The following is a 17,782-nucleotide window of genomic DNA, read 5'->3' as shown; positions in this document are numbered from 1 at the left end:
ACTCAGAAGCTGTACACCGGCTCCCTCGGCCAGTAACAAACAAACACACACACACACACACACCCTCTGTCCTTATCCCAAACTCTCTAGATTGGATGTCCGTCTGCCTTCTTCTCCATATAGGAAGGAAGGACTCATTCACAAATGGGAGCCTGTTTGCCCTGTGGCACTGAGGAAGCCAGCTCTCTTCCACCCCACGGTTTCTGAATCACACAAGCAGAGGTGATGTGGTCAAAGATGTGGAGCAGATGCACATGACCGAAGGGGACATCAAAAAAAGGAACAGTAGGGTGTACAATCAGAAGGATGCGGGAACAGAAGCTAGCCAGCTAACAGGAAGACTCAAGGGACCATCTGATTCATGCGATGACTCTGTCTAGCTTTTCAGGAAGTACACCTTCTGCCTACTCCGAGTAGGCTTGCTAATATGTATAAGAATGAATCAGATAAGTGCTGGAGATGCAAAGAGGTGGAGGGAATGGTCTTTGATATGTGGTGGACACGTAAAAGGGTAAAAGAGTATTGGGAAATGATCTGTAATAAATTGAAAAAAAATGTTTAAAGTACTCCCCCCCCCCCAACCCAGAGTCCTTTCTGTTGGGGATAATTCAGACTGAAATTCCCAGGTGTCAAAAAGGTTATTTCTGTATGCCACTACTGCGGCCCATGTTTTGTTAGCCCAAAAATGGAAAACGAGCGAGGTCCCAACCAAAGAAGAATGGCAACTCAAGTTGACTCAATATGCACAGCTTGCAGACTTAATTTATAGAAAAAGAGAACAAGAAGAACACACATTTAGAGAAGATTGGAAAATATTTATTGAATATTCAAATTATAGTCTGGCCCCCCGCAAGGTCTGAGGGACAGCCCCATAGCTTTAGAGAAGATTGGAAAAGGTTTATTGAATATATGGGAAGTAACTGTGTACAGCTGAAAACGCTGGCAGCGTTGAGATAAATTCAACAGTGTAAACAAGTTTTGATGGATGCAAAAATGGAATACTGAATGGTATAGTTTTTTGTAAAATATGCAGGGATTTATGATATGTAAAATGAGCCATGGAAAGAGAAGAAGGGAAGCCATTGATATCTGAAGGATGTAAAATGAGTATTTTAAATTGTAAAGCAGAAAATTTAATAAAAATGTGTGCCTTAAGAAATCAAGGAACGCATGCTGTGTGCTAGGCTAAGCAACAATGGCATCCCTTCTCTCCACTCCTTTTCTTTCCCATATAAGCAGCATATAAGCAGGTAATGTAGCCCGGCAAAGAGTGTTTCAGAGACATCACCCACCTGTTAAACCCCTTTTTATATCGGAAGAGAATCCTGACTGACAGCTGCTTTAGATATGTGCAAGGGGGAGGCATTACTTTTCGAAACTCCCTTCCCTTAAAAACAAACCAACCGATATATAATGAACTGAAAAGAATATTTAAAATAACTTTTTCTATTAAAAAAAACAAAAACCCTGAGGCCTTTCTTTTAGGAATTTTAGGTGCCGAAATCCCAAGTGAGCTAAAAAGACTATTTATATATGTGACCACGGCTGCACAGATGTTATTGGCTCAGAGATGGAAAGAAGATAAAGTCCCGACCGGAGAAGAATAGCAGATCAAGTTGATGGATTATGCCGAAATGGGGAAAATTTATAATTTATCTTAAAGACCATTGTAAACAGTTAAAATCGTTAGTAGGGTTGGAATATGACTTGTAGTTTAATGGTGAATTTTGGATACAATGGAGAGATAAAAGAATAGGATTGTTATAAAAGATGCGGGAGGAAATGATTAACAATAGGACCCACAAAAGGGGAGCAGTCAAGGAGATTCTTCAGAATCTTTGTTTTTTATGTTGTATGTTGGATATGTGGTTGTAAAATTGTAATCTGAAAAACCAAATAAACAAACAAACATAATGAAACATTAAGCATTAATTTTTTTTAAAAAAAACACCTAGCCTATACAGAGCTGCCTTCAGATGTCTCCTAAAGGCTGTATCACATTAAATCAAGACCCTCCAACACTTCACCGATGAAAATTGGGACATCCTAATGAAAAGCGGGACATTCCGGGATCAAATCGGAAACGGGGACGGCTTCTGTAAATCTGGGACCGTCCCTGGAAAGTAGGGACACTTGGAGGGTCTGCACTGGAGCCTTGTGCTCCACTTTCACACACACACCCCACTTGCGTGGGGAGGAAAATGTTTCATGCTTGGGGGAATCATTTCCCATCCTTTCACAGTGTTTCCGAGCCCCTGTGATCACCTATGTCTAAACCACCCCAGTAACTTCTCCTTTCTGGAAAACTTTCTCAAGGCAGATGATTTCACAACCTCCTGGCGAGCCAGTTCTGGTGCTGAGTTAACTCCCCTTTCAGGTTCCTAGTACTTAATTCAAAATCGTACTCCCTGCAATTTGAAAAACAGGAATGCTTTTCAATTATAGTCCCAAATGCAAATTAGCACCATTGAGTAGCCGAAGAAACAGACTGGAAGACATTTGGGTCCAGTGCTAAACATCCTAAAAGAGGCAAGGAGACGCACAAGGGAAATGTTGTCACCTATCTTATCTCCAACGGGACGTGGGTGGCACTGTGGGTTAAACCACAGAGCCTAGGGCTTGCTGATCAGAAGGTCGGTGGTTTGAATCCCCGCAATGGGGTGAGCTCCCGTTGCTCAGTCCCAGCTCCTGCCCACCTAGCAGTTCGAAAGCACGTCAAAGTGCAAGTAGATAAATAGGTACCGCTCCGGCGGGAAGGTAAATGGCATTTCCGTGCGCTGCTCTGGTTCGCCAGAAGCGGCTTAGTCATGCTGGCCACATGACCCGGAAGCTGTACGCCGGCTCCCTCGGCCAGTAACGTGAGATGAGCGCCGCAACCCCAGAGTCGGACACGACTGGACCTAATGGTCAGGGGTCCCCTTTACCTTTATCTTATCTCCATTTCAACCAAAGCAGGCTCCTTGAACTCTCTCCTTGCCAGCCACTAACTGCTGTGCACTTAGGCCAACACCCTAAATTGCCTACTCTTTAACTTTGGGAATATTTTAACCAGGGTTCGTGCATGGAGAAAAGGCACATGCATGGGGGGGGGGCAGTTATGGGGTGGAATGTCTGAGAAAATATGCACAAGGCAACGCTGCACAATGTTTAACCATCTTTCTTTAACTGTAGCTAAACGCATACATCAAACAGTTCATCATCTCACACGCAAACTTCAATCTGAGTAGACCTGTTACCCAGAATTACAATTTGCTCAGAGGAGCTGGATGGATCACAGTCCAGTCCTATGAAGAGTTAGTGCGCTTCAGTGCAATGATTCCACTGGGTTTAGTTGTGTCAAACTCTTTGCGTGAATAGGTTTTGGGTTTTTTGTCTTAAGAGCTAGGTAGTAAGAATTCAGCCCTGCAGTAGCAACAATGGGGAAAACATCATCTGCTGAATTTCTGCCTGTCCTAAGGGTGTTGCTTTCAAAAATTCTCCTAATTATTATTTACAAATGTTAACAGAGAATATTCTTTAAATATCTGATGTGCATAGTTCATGCTCGGTAATATTTTACTTCAGAAGTTGATATCTGAGAGTAAATTTGCCGTGTTGTTTCCTATTCCCACCATGGCTCTTTTCATAGGTTAAAAAAAAAAGGTAAAGGACCCCCCAGATGGTTACGTCCAGTCAAAGGTGACTATGGGATTGAGGCACTCATCTCGCTTTCAGGCCGAGGAAGCCGGCGTTTGTCCACAGACAGCTTTCTGGGTCATGTGGCCAGCAGGACTAAACCGCTTCTGGCGCAACGGAAACCAGAGCGCAGGGAAACGCAGGAGTTGGGACACAGCAACGAGAGCTCACCCCGTCATGGGGATTCGAACCGCCGACCTTCTGATCGGCAAGCCTAAGAGGCTCCGTGGTTTAGACCACAATGCCGCCCACGTCCTGGTTGCAAGATAAAACACATAGAACTGTCGGGAGGTATTTAAAGAGTCAGAGCAGGAGTAATGTGGTCCTGGGAATGCATGCCGTTTATAATATGAAAATGCCATTTTCTTCTGCCAAATTAGTTCTCCTGGCAGAATAAAACCCTCTCTCCCCACGCCCCAAAGCTCAGTCTTCCTATGAAAGGAATCTTCACTTCTTTTGCCTCTTCGCACAGACTTCTCCCAGCTCAGCTCTTTGCATAGCCTTCTCTCCCTCTCATCCATTGTTTGACCAGCACATCCAACTTTGCTTGTCCTGACACCAAACCAGAGAGCTGGCATTTGCCCACCTGCCTGCCACCACCCCACACTCCCTTTGTTAAGTTTTTGTTGTTGTTCTTTCCGACATGAAGTGAAATGCTCCATAATCCAAAACCAGAGGAAATGGGATTTAGAGAGGGTAGTAATTAACTCACCCCAAACTGGGTGGAGGAACTCGCTGCCCAAATATTTCAGCAAAGAGTTTTTACGCAGTGAAGCAGTCGTACAACGTGGGTGGCAGATCTGTGGCCTTTTGGGTGTCATTGGGCTCCAACTTCCATCAGCCCCAGCCAGCCAGCCTGGGCAGCCATTGGGGGAGATCTGGGGGGGGGGGAACCCAATATCCCCATGGCGGCCAGAACTTAGCCACCGCTGTGAAAAGTTGTCTTATAGACAGATGGCATGAAGAAGATGCGGAGTCTTACTGGCTTTGTGCCCAGTAGGAACTGATGACAAGTTGGGATTAGATCTGGAAAATACAGCTTCAGGCCCATCTCAGGTGAGACCTTGGGCAAGTCACTAAGGGTCTGGTGACTTCTGTTTCAGTGTATCTGAAGAAGTGTGCATGCACACGAAAGCTCATACCAAGAACAAACTTAGTTGGTCTCTAAGGTGCTACTGGAAGGAATTTTTTAATTTTTAATTTTGTCCTTCAATCAAATTAGCCTGATATTATAGGAAGCCTAGGGGTGCATTTCTATCTATTTTCCCCACAGTCAGGGTTCCCAGATCACTGGCAAAGATGTCGAGGTTGGAGGTCCTCCAAGTTTCTTGTCTCCCTGTTGCACTCCTCCGAGGCTACAAGATCCAGTACCCACCTCCCACTGTGTTCCACCTCTGGGAAGATGGGCATTCATGATCTCACCATAGAACAGGGAATCTGGCCACCTCTAGCACAACAGAACAGCCTGCTTGCAAACGCCAATACTTTGGGCTCTTTCAGACTTAAAGCAGTGGGAGAGGGAATAAGGTAACGGTAAGGTAAAAGACCACTGGACAGTTAAGTCCAGTCAAAGGCGACTATGGGGTTGCGGCGCTCATCTCGCTTTCACGCCAAGGAAGCCATCGTTTGTCCACAGACAGCTTTCCGGGTCATGTGGCCAGCAGGACTAAACCAATTCTGGTGCAGTGGGACACCATGATGGAAACCAGAGTGCACGGAAACGCCGTTCACCTTCCCACCGCAGCAGTACCTATTTATCTACTTGTGCTGGTGTGCTTTTGAACTGGTAGGTTGGCAGGAGCTGGGAGAGAGCAACGGGGGCTCACTCCGTTGCGAGGATTTGAACAACCAACCTTCTGATCGGCAAGCCCAAGAGACTCAGTGGTTTAGACCACAGCACATTGCTAAAGCTCCAACAAAGGTTATCAGAAGGATGCAGAAAGATTACTCAAACATTCCTGGGGAAATCCACCAGTTGGGAACATCGATGTCAGAGGAACCTTGTATGTGAAGTTATGGAAATACTGAATGCTAAATACAGTATGTCAGTGAGGCTAATGTGTGTTACTGTGGAGAGGCGGAAGAGATGAACCTGCCGTTTCTGAGCCTTCCAAAGAAATTCAAGAGCAAGCAGTGCAAATTCAGAATATGGCCTAAAATGCCAGCATTTCCCACCAGATTTTGGAAAACAACAACCCCAAGGCAACCCTAAAAGCACCTTTAGATCCCTAAAGCACCTTGGCAGTGTTCTCGAAGCTACCAACATGAGTCTGACCAAACTGCGGGAGGCAGTGGAAGACAGGAGTGCCTGGCGTGCTCTGGTCCATGGGGTCACAAAGATTAGGACACGACTAAACAACAAGAACAAGGCACCTTGGCACTGCCCATCTTAAGAGTTGCAAAACCCTTAAAAGCCCATTTACACCTTACATTTTTCAGTACAGCTCAGAATCTCCAGGCCAGGCACTTGACGTCATACGGCCTGAGCATTAACACACAGATCAGAGAAACATCTCTGATGTTCCTTTAATGGTGTCCATCAACCACACAGTCACATATCACCTGGAAAACACGTGGATCTGGTCATGTTTTGCACCCACCACTGGCCTGTCCACTTCATTCTAGCAATGGGAAGCAGTATCTTAATTGATGGCCACAGTCCTCAAATAAGGCCAGCTGCTGGGACAACCATCTCCCCAGCTGACAAGAAGGTTCAGCATTTCGTTGATCTTGATTCTATAGCAGGGCTTCTGTCCCTGGTCTGTCGCTCTCCCCCTCCCCCCCCCCCATTTCACTCACGAAATTGGCAGGAAATAACTGCATGCTGGAATATCACCCCAAAATTCATCACACGGCTTGAGCCATGAAAACCTTGCCAAATTGCAGTGCAAAACTCCTGTGATTTTCCAGGTTAACAATACTGCGAGCTGATTTTTCCTCCCCGGAAGCAATTTAACATGGAAATGAGTGCTAAACTCCCACTAAGATTTCTAGAAGTGGCTTTTATGTCATGTGAAAGATCGCATAAAACGTATTCAGAAAATCAGGTAAGGAAACATCAGGAAAGTGTTGTCTGAATGCAGCCTACTCAGAAGTGGGTCCCGTTACAATGCCAAGCTTGGGAAACGATGCAACGAGATGTGTGGAACCAAATTCTGCTTTCCCCAAGGAAGGTGAGAGGCGCCGGCTGAAGTAAACATATGAAAAACTGCTGCTGCAAGTGAGACGTTACATTAAGGAGAGCTGGGAAAAGCCAAAACCATTTTATTGTTCCAGTGAAGTCAATTCTTTAACAATAATCAACATCTGAAAATCTGCCCAACTATTTTTCTATTGATTCATTCATTTATTTTATTTCATCTTTTATCCAAGGCTTCCAGGGCAGTTTACAATATAAAAATACAAAATTACATAACATAAAGGTAAAGGGGACCCCTGACCATTAGGCCCAGCCGTGTCCGACTCTGGGGTTGCGGCGCTCATCTCGCGTTACTGGCCGAGGGAGCCGGCGTACAGCTTCCGGTTCATGTGGCCAGCATGACGAAGCCGCTTCTGGTGAACCAGAACAGCGCACGGAAATGCCATTTACCTTCCCACCGGAGCGGTACCTATTTATCTACTTGCACTTTTGACCTGCTTTCGAACTGCTAGGTGGGCAGGAGCAGGGACCGAGCAACGGGAGCTCACCCCGTTGCGGGGATTCAAACCACCGACCTTCTGATCAGCAAGCCCTAGGCTCTGTGGTTTAACCCACAGCGCCACCCGCGTCCCTTACATAACATAGTAACAAACAAAAATAATAACCCCCCAGTATTTAACTGTAAATACAAATCCATCATAAACAAAACAAAAAAAAACCTAGTTTGCCCACCCCAACATATCTGTGTGATTCATTTGTGCTCAAGAAAGAGCTAAGTTCTTGCCTGGTTACCTAGGCAATTCTTACTTGTCCTAAGCAACCAGGAAAGCAACTATTTGCAAGCCTGCTAGTGCTTTAAGGTTCATCATAACCCATGTTGCCAGTTTACGGTAGGAAAAAAAAAATGAAGACAAGCCCCCTCCCCCGGCGTAGCCAGAAGTGACTGGGTCACATGTGCAAATTCGTGATGATAGCAGAGAGCAATAATGACAATCTATAATGTTTTAATGGCATGTTTGTTAATTGCTTTGATGCACGTGAAAAATGAATAAATGAATAAAACAGCGACAACATTCAGAACTAGTCAGGGCTGGGCGATGTCAGAACCGTGCCTCACATCTACAGAAAGAACGAACGGGGATATGTGAACAGGTGGAAATGTGCCAAACCTGATGGTGTTGTTTTTTTTAAAAAAGAAGAAAATAATCGCTGCGTGCAATTTAAGAAGGGGGGCGGGGGGGATGATTATGGGACACAAACAGCAGTCTAATGATAAGAGGGCAATAGAATACCTGCCCAAATGCATAATAAGGCATCGTTCATGAACATAACTTACTTTTATCCAACACGGAAATGTAGCACTAAGTTGGGTAACACACAGGATGGAACATACATAAGCAGGAACAGACATCTGGGTACCAAATGTACAAGATACAACTGGCGTGGACTTTTTCCGCGATTCTGTGTCCGTGTAGGTTACCAAACTCCCAGGGTTTGTTTTTAACGGAACTTGCATGCTGCTTTGCAAAACCCAAAGACTTTCCGAAGCAGATCACAGTATTCCCTCCCTGGACGCTTGCTTGAATTTCCCATTAGTTGCCCATTTTGTTCCGCTCCTACACTTACTCACATGGGTAAAGTCTGTCTCCGTACTGAGCCCCGCACCAGATGGCCTGCTGCTATATGATACTCATGGATGAGTCAAACCTATTCCCATTCTGCTAAGATGCAATGCCTGCTTCTGTCTTCCGTTCCTTCCTGCCCTTGCTTGCCTTATGATAAGGCAGAATTCAGCGGCCAGGTTGCTCACCGGAGCAAGACGGTCTGAGCATATTACACCGATCTTGGTCCATCTTCACTGGCTACCAATTACCGGTAGTTTCCGGGCTCAATTCAAAGTGCTGGTTTTGACCTATAAACCCTGAAACGGCTCAGGGCTGCAATACCTCAAGGACTGCCTCTTTCCATATGAATCTACCCAGACCCTGAGATCATCTTCTGAGGCCCTCCTTTGTTTGCCTCCTCCTTGAGAGGCCCGGAGGGTGGCAACACGAAAACGGGGCCTTCTCTGCAGCGGCTCCCTGTCTGTGGAATGCACTCCCCAGGGAAGTTCGCCTGGCGCCTTCATTAGACACCTTTAGGCGCTAGGCAAACGCGTTCCTTTTTAAACAGGCCTTTGCTTGACCTGATTGACATCCTATGCCCTTTTTAAATGTTTTTTTGGGGGGGCTATTGGTTGTTTTTATTATGTATTTTGTGGTTTTATATCTTGATTTTATTTTGTGAGCCGCCCTGAGACCCCTGAGTATATGGCGGTATATAAATTCAATAAGTAATAATAATAAGGCCAGTGATGCATGCTTTAGAGGCGGAATGAGCAATAGGTTGTTGTCATTGTTTTTCTTGTCATTTAGGTTGCTGTCATTGTTTTAAGCAATGGGTGATCAGCACAACGCAGTCTGGGTACGTTATGAGGTTGTGCCAAAGTATGTGGCAGAGAGAAAGCCTTCTGGCTGAGGTGAAGGATGCAGCAGGGCGGGGGGGGGGGGCCTAAGGGACGACGACGACGACACACATTTTAAAAATGCAATTTCAATAGCAACTCATTTTATTGGATCCAGCCTCCTTTCTCTAGCACTATGTGACCCCTCCCAGTGGCACCCCACATTCCCCCCGCACCATCTTTCTCCCCCCCCTCCCCGCCCTAAATTCACCCACCCACCCTTTCTCTCCATCGCTCTGCTTTCTGTTCAAGCCGCTCAGGTGGCAAGCTGAGCCTGAAAGAGGACCGACCAGAGGACTGGAAGGCAAAGCGAGTTTCAACTTTGTCCTTCAACTCTATGCCCTTTTAAGGGGGAGGGGGAAGCAAAAGCCCTCCCCCCCATTGCCCCTTGCGATGAAGGGGGCAGCGCCTGCAGGTGCCATGGCAGGGACCCCAGCACAAAGGTGGCACCAGCTACCTGAGATGCCCAGCTGCCTTTGCCCAGGGCCTCCCCTCCTGATTCAGAGCAAGCCAAGAGCGGAGAGGGCAAATGGTTAAGCGCTGCCCTGTTCCTCTCCGGGCAGGGAGGGAAAGAAGAGGGCACACCTGCCTGCTTGGCAAACAAGAGACAAAGGGCACCTGCTCCCAAGCAGAGCCAAAGGAGCAAGGTACCACTCCGGGACTCGGAGATCCCAGCAGGCTATTGCTATTAATAACTGTATTATAAATTGGTATTGTTACATTGAGGCTGTTATCGCCAGGAAAGGGCGCCCAGGAAAGCGAGTTCGCTCAATGCCCACTCGGAAGCTGCCTCGCTGGGCAGACATCGTGCCCTTTGCGCGGGGGCACAAGCAGGAGCCCTCCAAGCAGACTGTTTCGGAACCACCTCCTCCACCTTGGCACGGGCGACCCTTTCGAGACAGAAGGACCCCCGTCCAAAACGGGTCCAGGACCGCCAGAGCCCCCCCCCCTCTTTCTTTCCTTCGACTCGAACCCGGGCTCGCCCCTACACTCCCTGGGGTGGGATCCAGATGCGAAGCGCGCGGAGGCAGCAAGGGTGCTTTCGAGCACGTGCAGAGCGCACAGCCTCATCCCAAGGAACAGAGCCAATTGCCCTCTCCTCTGCCCCCCACCAAGCACCGCTGGAGGAAACGCCGCCGCGCGCCCTGGAAGGGGGAGGCTTTCTGCACGCGCTCGGGAGCCCTCTCGACCTCTAGTCCGTCCGCCGGGCGCCTACCTTGGCCTCGAAGGCGATGCCGTGCTGGAAGGCGTCGTCGTTGTGCAGCGGGACGCGCAGGTCGTGCCGGTCGTCCACCAGGCTGTAGCGGGTCTTGGCCGACGGGGAGGCCCCGACGGGCATCGCGGGGAGGGTGGCGGCGGCGGCGGCAAGGCGCCGGCACGCAGGCGGTCGATCGCGCTCCCCTGGCCCTGGCGCTCCCTTGGTCCGCCGGCGGCCCCTCGGCCTGAACCCGGGGAGGCGGGCCCCGTGCCGGCACCGCCCCCGAGGAAGCTCCGCCGGGAGAGCGCACGCCGCTGCCGGGCATGCGCCGCCCGGGAAGGAGGAGCCGCGCAGCCGGGGGAAGCAGCCGGCCGGGCGGGAGCAGCGACGGCGACGCCCGCGACACCCGCGCGGCCCGCCTTGTCCGCGATCGGTGCAGCCGTCGAGTGGCGGTGCGCCGTCCTGGCCAAGGACGCGCTGCCTCTCCGTCCGGACGATCCTCTCTCCGTCCCGGGGGGGTCGGAAAAGCGACCGGACACCCCTCCCCAAAGGCGGCTTCCGTGTAGCAGGATAAGCCGTCGAGTCGGCGGCTGGAAGGGGGGGGGGCTCCCGCTTGAAATTGGGCTGGGAATTATAGCCTAAATTGTATAGAAATTTATTCATGTATGCGACTGCAGCGGCAAGAATATGCTACTTGCCCGAAAATGGAAAGAAGCAAAGGGAGAGTGCATAAAAAAATACTTATGGAATATGCAGAAATGGCGAAACTTGCCAGAAGAAATAAGAAATCAAGATCAACTTTTTATGAAAGAATGGAAATGGTTTGTTGAATAAATTGCAAACAGATAAAAACATTGGCAGGATTATTGTAATAGCCGGCAGAGTATATATTTAAAGTAGATAATTAAATGAGTAAATTAAATTAATTTGGTTATGCGGGAGTTATTAAAAAAATAAACCGAAGGAACCGCAGAAAGAGGGGGAAGGAAGTCAAACTCTGAAATGTTAAATTGATTGTAAAGCTAATGGGACGTAACTTGAAAAGTATAAGGAACTGGGCTGAGAAGAAGGTGGCGGGGGGGGGGAGCCTTCACAGAGCCCCTTCCCGGGGCAGGTGATCGAGGGCACAGGATGGGCCCTCAAGGGGTGCCAGCAGGGTTTTCTGAGCCCTGCACGCTGCGTGGATTGGGCCCTCTGGCCTCCTTGCAGAAGAGGACACAATTTGCACAAATCTACATATACTTCGTATGAAATGCAAAGTAATATCCTCTCTTTTTTTGCAGGAGGATTGGATGGCCCCAAACTATACAGTATAAAATGTCTGAGGGAGAAAAAACAAGTGAAGCTTGCCCCATCTCTGGTCCAATAACACCCGCATAGCTGTGATTGCATACATAAATAGTATTTTCTGCTACTTTGGGATTTTGGCACCTAGAATTCCTAAAAGGAAGGCTATTTTTAAAAGCAAAGGTTATGTTAAACATTTTTTCCAACTCATTATATATCATTTCCCAAAATCCTTTTACTACCTTACATTTCCACCACATGTGATAAAAGGTGCCTTTTTTCCCCTTACATTTCCAGCATACATTTGACCCCGTTTTATACATTTTTGCTAACTGACTAGGAGTTAAATACAAACTGTCATTGCTTCCCCCCCCCCAAAAAAAAATGTTTAGGGGTACTCTCTTTTCCTACTCCTAATGAAATACTACCCCTCAACGAAGTCAGAATTAAGATTCACGAAATGTTCAGGCGTATGCGTACCCCTGCGTCCCCCCAGAAAAAAGCACCGCCAACGGTACATTATTTTCATATAATTTTCTTTCAACGTATAACATGCTGTGAATTTTAAATCCCATTTCAGTTGGATAGGTTACGGTAAAATTTTAAGCTGAAAAACGAAATAAATAAAATTTATTATTTTATTGCAAATGCGGGTGGTTGTGCTGCGGGTGTGACCTTGCTCTTGGTGGTGCCTTCTGTGGGCAGAGCTGGTTGTCCGTTCCCACTATAATCTCTGCCAGGAGGATTTCTTTTTCTGGACTACCAGTTCTGCCCTGGTTCGTTAATCGATATACGCAACTGCTCCATTGTATTTCAAAGCTGCCATTTTTGCCTTTTGGGTGGCAATGCATGCCACACAAGGATCCCAACAATTTATTATGGGGCTTGAAGGATTATTATGCCCAACAATGAGGCTCCTAGAAGGAATATAGAGAAGAAAAGTAGAAGAAGAGTTTGGATTTGATATCCTGCTTTATCACTACCTGAAGGAGTCTCAAAGCTGCTAACAATCTCCTTTCCCTCCCTCCCCCACAACAAACACTCTGTGAGGTGAGAGGGGCTGAGAGACTTCAAAGAAGTGTGACTAGCCCAGACATCCCCCAAACTCAGCCCTCCAGATGTTTTGGGACTACATCTCCCATCATCCCTAGCTAACTGGACCAGTGGTCAGGGATGATGGGAATTGTAGTCTCAAATCATCTGGAGGGCCGAGTTTGGGGGTGCCTGGACTAGCCCAAGGTCATCCAGCAGCTGCATGTGGAGGAGCGGAGACACGATCCCGGTTCACCAGATTATGAGTCTACCTCACTTAACCACTACACCACACTGGCTCTCTAGAGGTACAGTGGTACCTCGACTTATGAATTACTCGACTTACGAATGAAAAAAGTGCCCGCGCGCCTACGAATTTTTCGACATCCGAAGGACATCCGTTGGCGGTATTAGATGCAGTTTACTCGACTTACGAATTTTGTCGAATTTTTGTTTTCAATGCATTCCTATGGGGAAATCGCTTTTTTCGACTTACGAATTTTTCGACCTACGAATGTGCATTCGGAACGGATTAAATTCGTAAGTTGAGGTACCACTGTATATTGCATCACTAATAAGGAAGGACAGGAAGAACATTTATTGTTGTTGTTGTTTAGTCGTGTCCGACTCTTCGTGACCCCAAGGACCAGAGCACGCCAGGCACTCCTGTCTTCCACTGCTTCCCGCAGTTTGGTCAAACCCATGTTAGTCGCTTTAAGAACACTGTCCAACCATCTTGTCCTCTGCTGTCCCCTTCTCCTTGTGCCCTCCATCTTTCCCAACATCAGGGTCTTTTCCAGGGAGTCTTCTCTTCTCATGAGGTGGCCAAAGTATTGGAGCCTCAGCTTCAGGATCGGTCCTTCCAGTGAGCACTCAGGGCTGATTTCCTTCAGAATGGATAGGTTTGATCTTATTGCAGTCCATAGGAGTCTCCTCCAGCACCATAATTCAAAAGCACCAATTCTTCGGTGATCAGCCTTCTTTATGGTCCAGCTCTCACTTCCATACATCACTACTGGGAAAACCATAGCTTTAACTATATGGACCTTTGCCTCTGCTTTTTAAGATCCTGTCTAGGTTTGTCATCGCTTGTACGAGTCTTAATAGTGCCCTGCCTGCTTTGCACACTAATGCTAAGGCATAGACAGTCGTCTTCTCCTGAAGAAGATTTGCATTGTTCCTTACTGTCCCACAGGGGTCTGTGGAAATGTGTAGAACATTTGCAGTTGCCCTGGTCTAAGTTGTTGTTGTTGTTGTTGTTGTTGTTGTTTTGTTACTTATTGAATTTATATAGGCTACCGCCCTATACCCGGATGTCTCAGGGCGGTTCACAGAAAAGATCGCAACATATATAATCAGAATGAAAACAATAACCCAATAACACACAGACACACCCAAGTAATAATTAATTCACCTCAGCATCCTCTAATCAGCAGTGGAGACAGGGCGAAGAGTTTTATGGCACCTTAAAGTATACCAGATGATTATGGCATGCTTTTATTGAGTGCAACACACTTAAATCAGATGTAAATCCATGAGTGTATGCCGGGCAGTTCAACATGTGGCACCTTTTTTGGCAACTCTTGGCAACATTTGACACACACCCCTGGCACCCCAGTCCTTTGCTGCCTCCCTGAAACCAGGAAAATGGGGGTGGGGTGGGCTCTGATGGGGCCCTCCTGCCTCCAAGCTCTTTTCCAAAGCTTCCCTCTGATATGAAAATTGTAAGCCGTGTTCACTTCACCCTTTTCAAGGCTGAATCAGCTATACTGGCCTCCCATGAAAGGCAAGCTCTGGTGCCACCTGTCGAGCATTTGGGGGAAATTGGTAAGAGAGATTTCCAGTAGATCCCAAGAGATGGCTTTGCTAAAGTATCTCCTGCTTCTCACACCAACTCATTTTAAATGCTGAGGAACTGAGAAAGATTTCTGGCTGTTTTCAGATCCACTAAGAACAATGTTTTGCCATTGAGAGAGCTTCTTCTCATTTTCTTGAAAAGGAAATGTCTTTTGCAGAAACGGAAATATTCCAGGGCTGTGTTTTTGTACTTTTCGGTGGTGGCTGAGGCCTAACTTCTTCTTATCCAGTAGAGCTCTCAGACTAAAATTAATGTATTCCTTTTATGGTGGCTGTTGTCCTTTCGCTTTGCATATGAGCATCTTAACTGGGATCTTTCCGAGACAAGCTCATATGTCAAGCGATAGCAAGGCCAAACTTGTGAGAGAGAGGAATGGGCAAGATTGCAGGACTGTAAAAAGAGACACGGTAGCTGCCATGAATGCTGGGGGTGAAAAAGAAGGGTGCAACAACCATTGTTAAAGGAGAACTCCTTAACATTGTTTTAGTATCTTGCCTGTGCTCCATGGCAGGATGAGATGTTTCGGAGAGGTTCAAATAGTCTCTCGCCTTTCAAAATGGCACCATCTGAGGTAGTTCATCATTCAGCCCAATAGCGGACCACAGTCCCAGTCGGTTGGTCCCCTGGATTCCTAGGGAACCCTCACCTTGAGTTTAAGAATAGGAGAATCTCCCTTGGAAGAGACACAAGGGAAGCCTGACCACTGGCAGAGGAACAGGGGTGTGGGGGGAGCGCACCGCCCCCAGCACCATCATGGAGGGGGGTAGCATCGCGACCGCCTCCCCGGACATGCGCCACACACCCACCACCATGCTGGGTGCCCATACACCAGCGGGTGGCATGCCACGCCCCCCGGGACACGCACCAGCCACGGCCCTCCTGCTATCCACCCCCTGGTGCCAGACCATGTAGCTTCACCACTGAGCCTGACTGCACACTGTGAAAATCTTGTGTAGCTCAAGCAGTGAAGGAACAAGGCAACCGAAAGTGAGCAAAAGCCCTTGAGCCACAACCGCTGTGGAAATCAGATTAAAAAATGGGGAGAAGAGATTTGCAGCCAGGCACCAGCTTGGGCCTCCATGTGCTGGAACTGGAACCGCTGGACAGGACACCCAATGTGTCCATGTTGTCTGGTACGGCATTTTCCTTTGCCCGAGCGGTTTGGGCTTCCTTTGCTGGCACAGTTTGAAATCAAGCTGCACGGGTAAAGGGAGCAAAGCTTGAAATCAAACCCACTGAGCAAAGAACGTTTCTCTGCAGCCTCGCCAGAGGCACTAGTCAGCCTGTGCCTCCGTGCAGCAAGTGGAAGGGACACGGCACTGTGGTCTAAACCACTGATCCTCTTGGGCTTGATGATCAGAAGGTCGGTGGTTTGAATCCACGTGACGGGGCGAGCTCCCGTTGCTCTGTCCCAGCTTCTGCCAATCTAGCAGTTCAAAAGCACACCGGCGCAAGTAGATAAATAGGCACCACTGCGGTGGGAAGGTAAACGGCGTTTCCATACGCTCTGGTTTCCATCATGGTCTGTTGCACTGGAAGCAGTTTAGTCCTACTGGCCACATGACCCGGAAAACTGCCTGTGGACAAACGCCGGCTCCCTCAGCCTAAAAGCAAGATGAGCGCTGCACCCCATAATCACCTTTGACTGGACCTAACCAGCGGTCCTTTACCTTTACCTTTTTCTTTTACCTACCTAGCTTTCCTTCCACCTCAGCCTTGGCCACATTCATTGCTATCTCCGTAGCTAGAAAGTGAGGAAAATGAGACTTACTGTCCTATAACTTATCCATCCTTAAAGAAATCAGCCCTGAGTGCTCCCTGGAAGGACAGATCCTGAAGTTGAGGCTCCAATACTTTGGCCACCTCATGAGAAGAGAAGACTCCCTAGAAAAGACCCTGATGTTGGGAAAGATGGAGGGCACAAGGAGAAGGGGACGGCAGAGGATGAGATGGTTGGACAGTGTTCTCGAAGCGACTGGCATGAGTTTGGCCAAGCTGTGGGAGGCAGTGGAGGATAGGGGTGCCTGGCGTGCTCTGCTCCATGGGGTCACGAAGAGTCGGACACGACTGAACGACTGAACAACAACAAGTCCTATAATTACTTTCCTACTACAAAATGCCAAGCAATATGAAAGCACTGGAGCCCAGAAGGGTGGCTCTTAGGTGAAATCAGTCGAGGGATTGCAGGAGAGGTTTGGGTGTGTTGGATGTTATGTATATCACTATAATTACTGTAGGATTTGACTCAGAAATGTCAGTGCAGCTAGTGCTTTGGATGAGATTTGTTTTAATTAATTAATTGAAGTTGTTTTTCTCATATCCTGCCCTTCTCCTAAGAGCCCAGGGAGACCAACGACCATCATGGGAAAAGAAAACAACTTTAAAATCACTATTTAAAATCACCAATGCACATTAAAATGTTGTCTGTTATGCAGATTTGAATTCCCATGTGTCACAAGTGGAAATTTGTTGAAGCAGCATCAGCTAGAATGGGGAAGCCTTGATGAAATCAGGTGTGGCTACGGAACGAGTAATTAAATTTAGGGATATATCTGTCCCTCGTAAATATTAATCTTTCCTTCGTTTAAATAATGAATGCCACTATCTTCAGCAAAATCCCCAGGATGTCTCTAGCCCTCAGGTAATTTGTTTTGTTCCTGCCTGAAGGACGTTTAAAAAAAGGCCACAAAATGCTTGCAACCCCTCAAAGATAAATTTTGCCTGGATATAATTTTAGACTCACTGGCAGGAAGGCGGAATAGTTTGCACAATACACAGTGCATGAAATATACTCGGAGTCAAGTGTGGATTTCATGCTCTTTATTCAGCTCATAGTAGCAAGGAATGGAAGTTCCCCCAAAACGTCTGCTTTATATACCGGTACATTATTTACACAATGGGCCCCACGTGATTGGCTAATTCCGGGATATTCCTGTATGCCAATCAGGTTGCGGATTCACTTCCACCTGGAGCTGGATTGGGTGGCTCCTGTGGACCAATCAGACTGCTGCATTCTGGATCCTATTGTTCTAGGACCAATCAGACTGCTGCATTCTGAATCCTATTGTTCTAGGACCAATCAGACTGCTG

General features: G+C 47.5%; 1 protein-coding gene across 1 annotated transcript in view; it reads right to left on the bottom strand.

The window, feature by feature from the left end:
* The window catches only part of NOS1AP (nitric oxide synthase 1 adaptor protein), a 46,136-nt gene extending 35,443 nt beyond the window's left edge, over positions 1-10,693 (bottom strand). The window contains exon 1 of the mRNA XM_033151363.1: positions 10,534-10,693. Within this exon, the coding sequence (XP_033007254.1) occupies positions 10,534-10,656 (123 nt within the window). The 5' untranslated portion in view covers positions 10,657-10,693. The remainder of the gene's footprint in view (positions 1-10,533) is intronic.
* Positions 10,694-17,782: the final 7,089 nt, after the last annotated feature.

This window comes from Lacerta agilis, chromosome 6, assembly GCF_009819535.1.
Source record: "Lacerta agilis isolate rLacAgi1 chromosome 6, rLacAgi1.pri, whole genome shotgun sequence".
NCBI lineage: Eukaryota > Metazoa > Chordata > Lepidosauria > Squamata > Lacertidae > Lacerta > Lacerta agilis.
The sequence above is the reverse complement of the archived record's forward strand: the minus strand, read 5'-3'. Positions and strand labels throughout refer to the sequence as shown.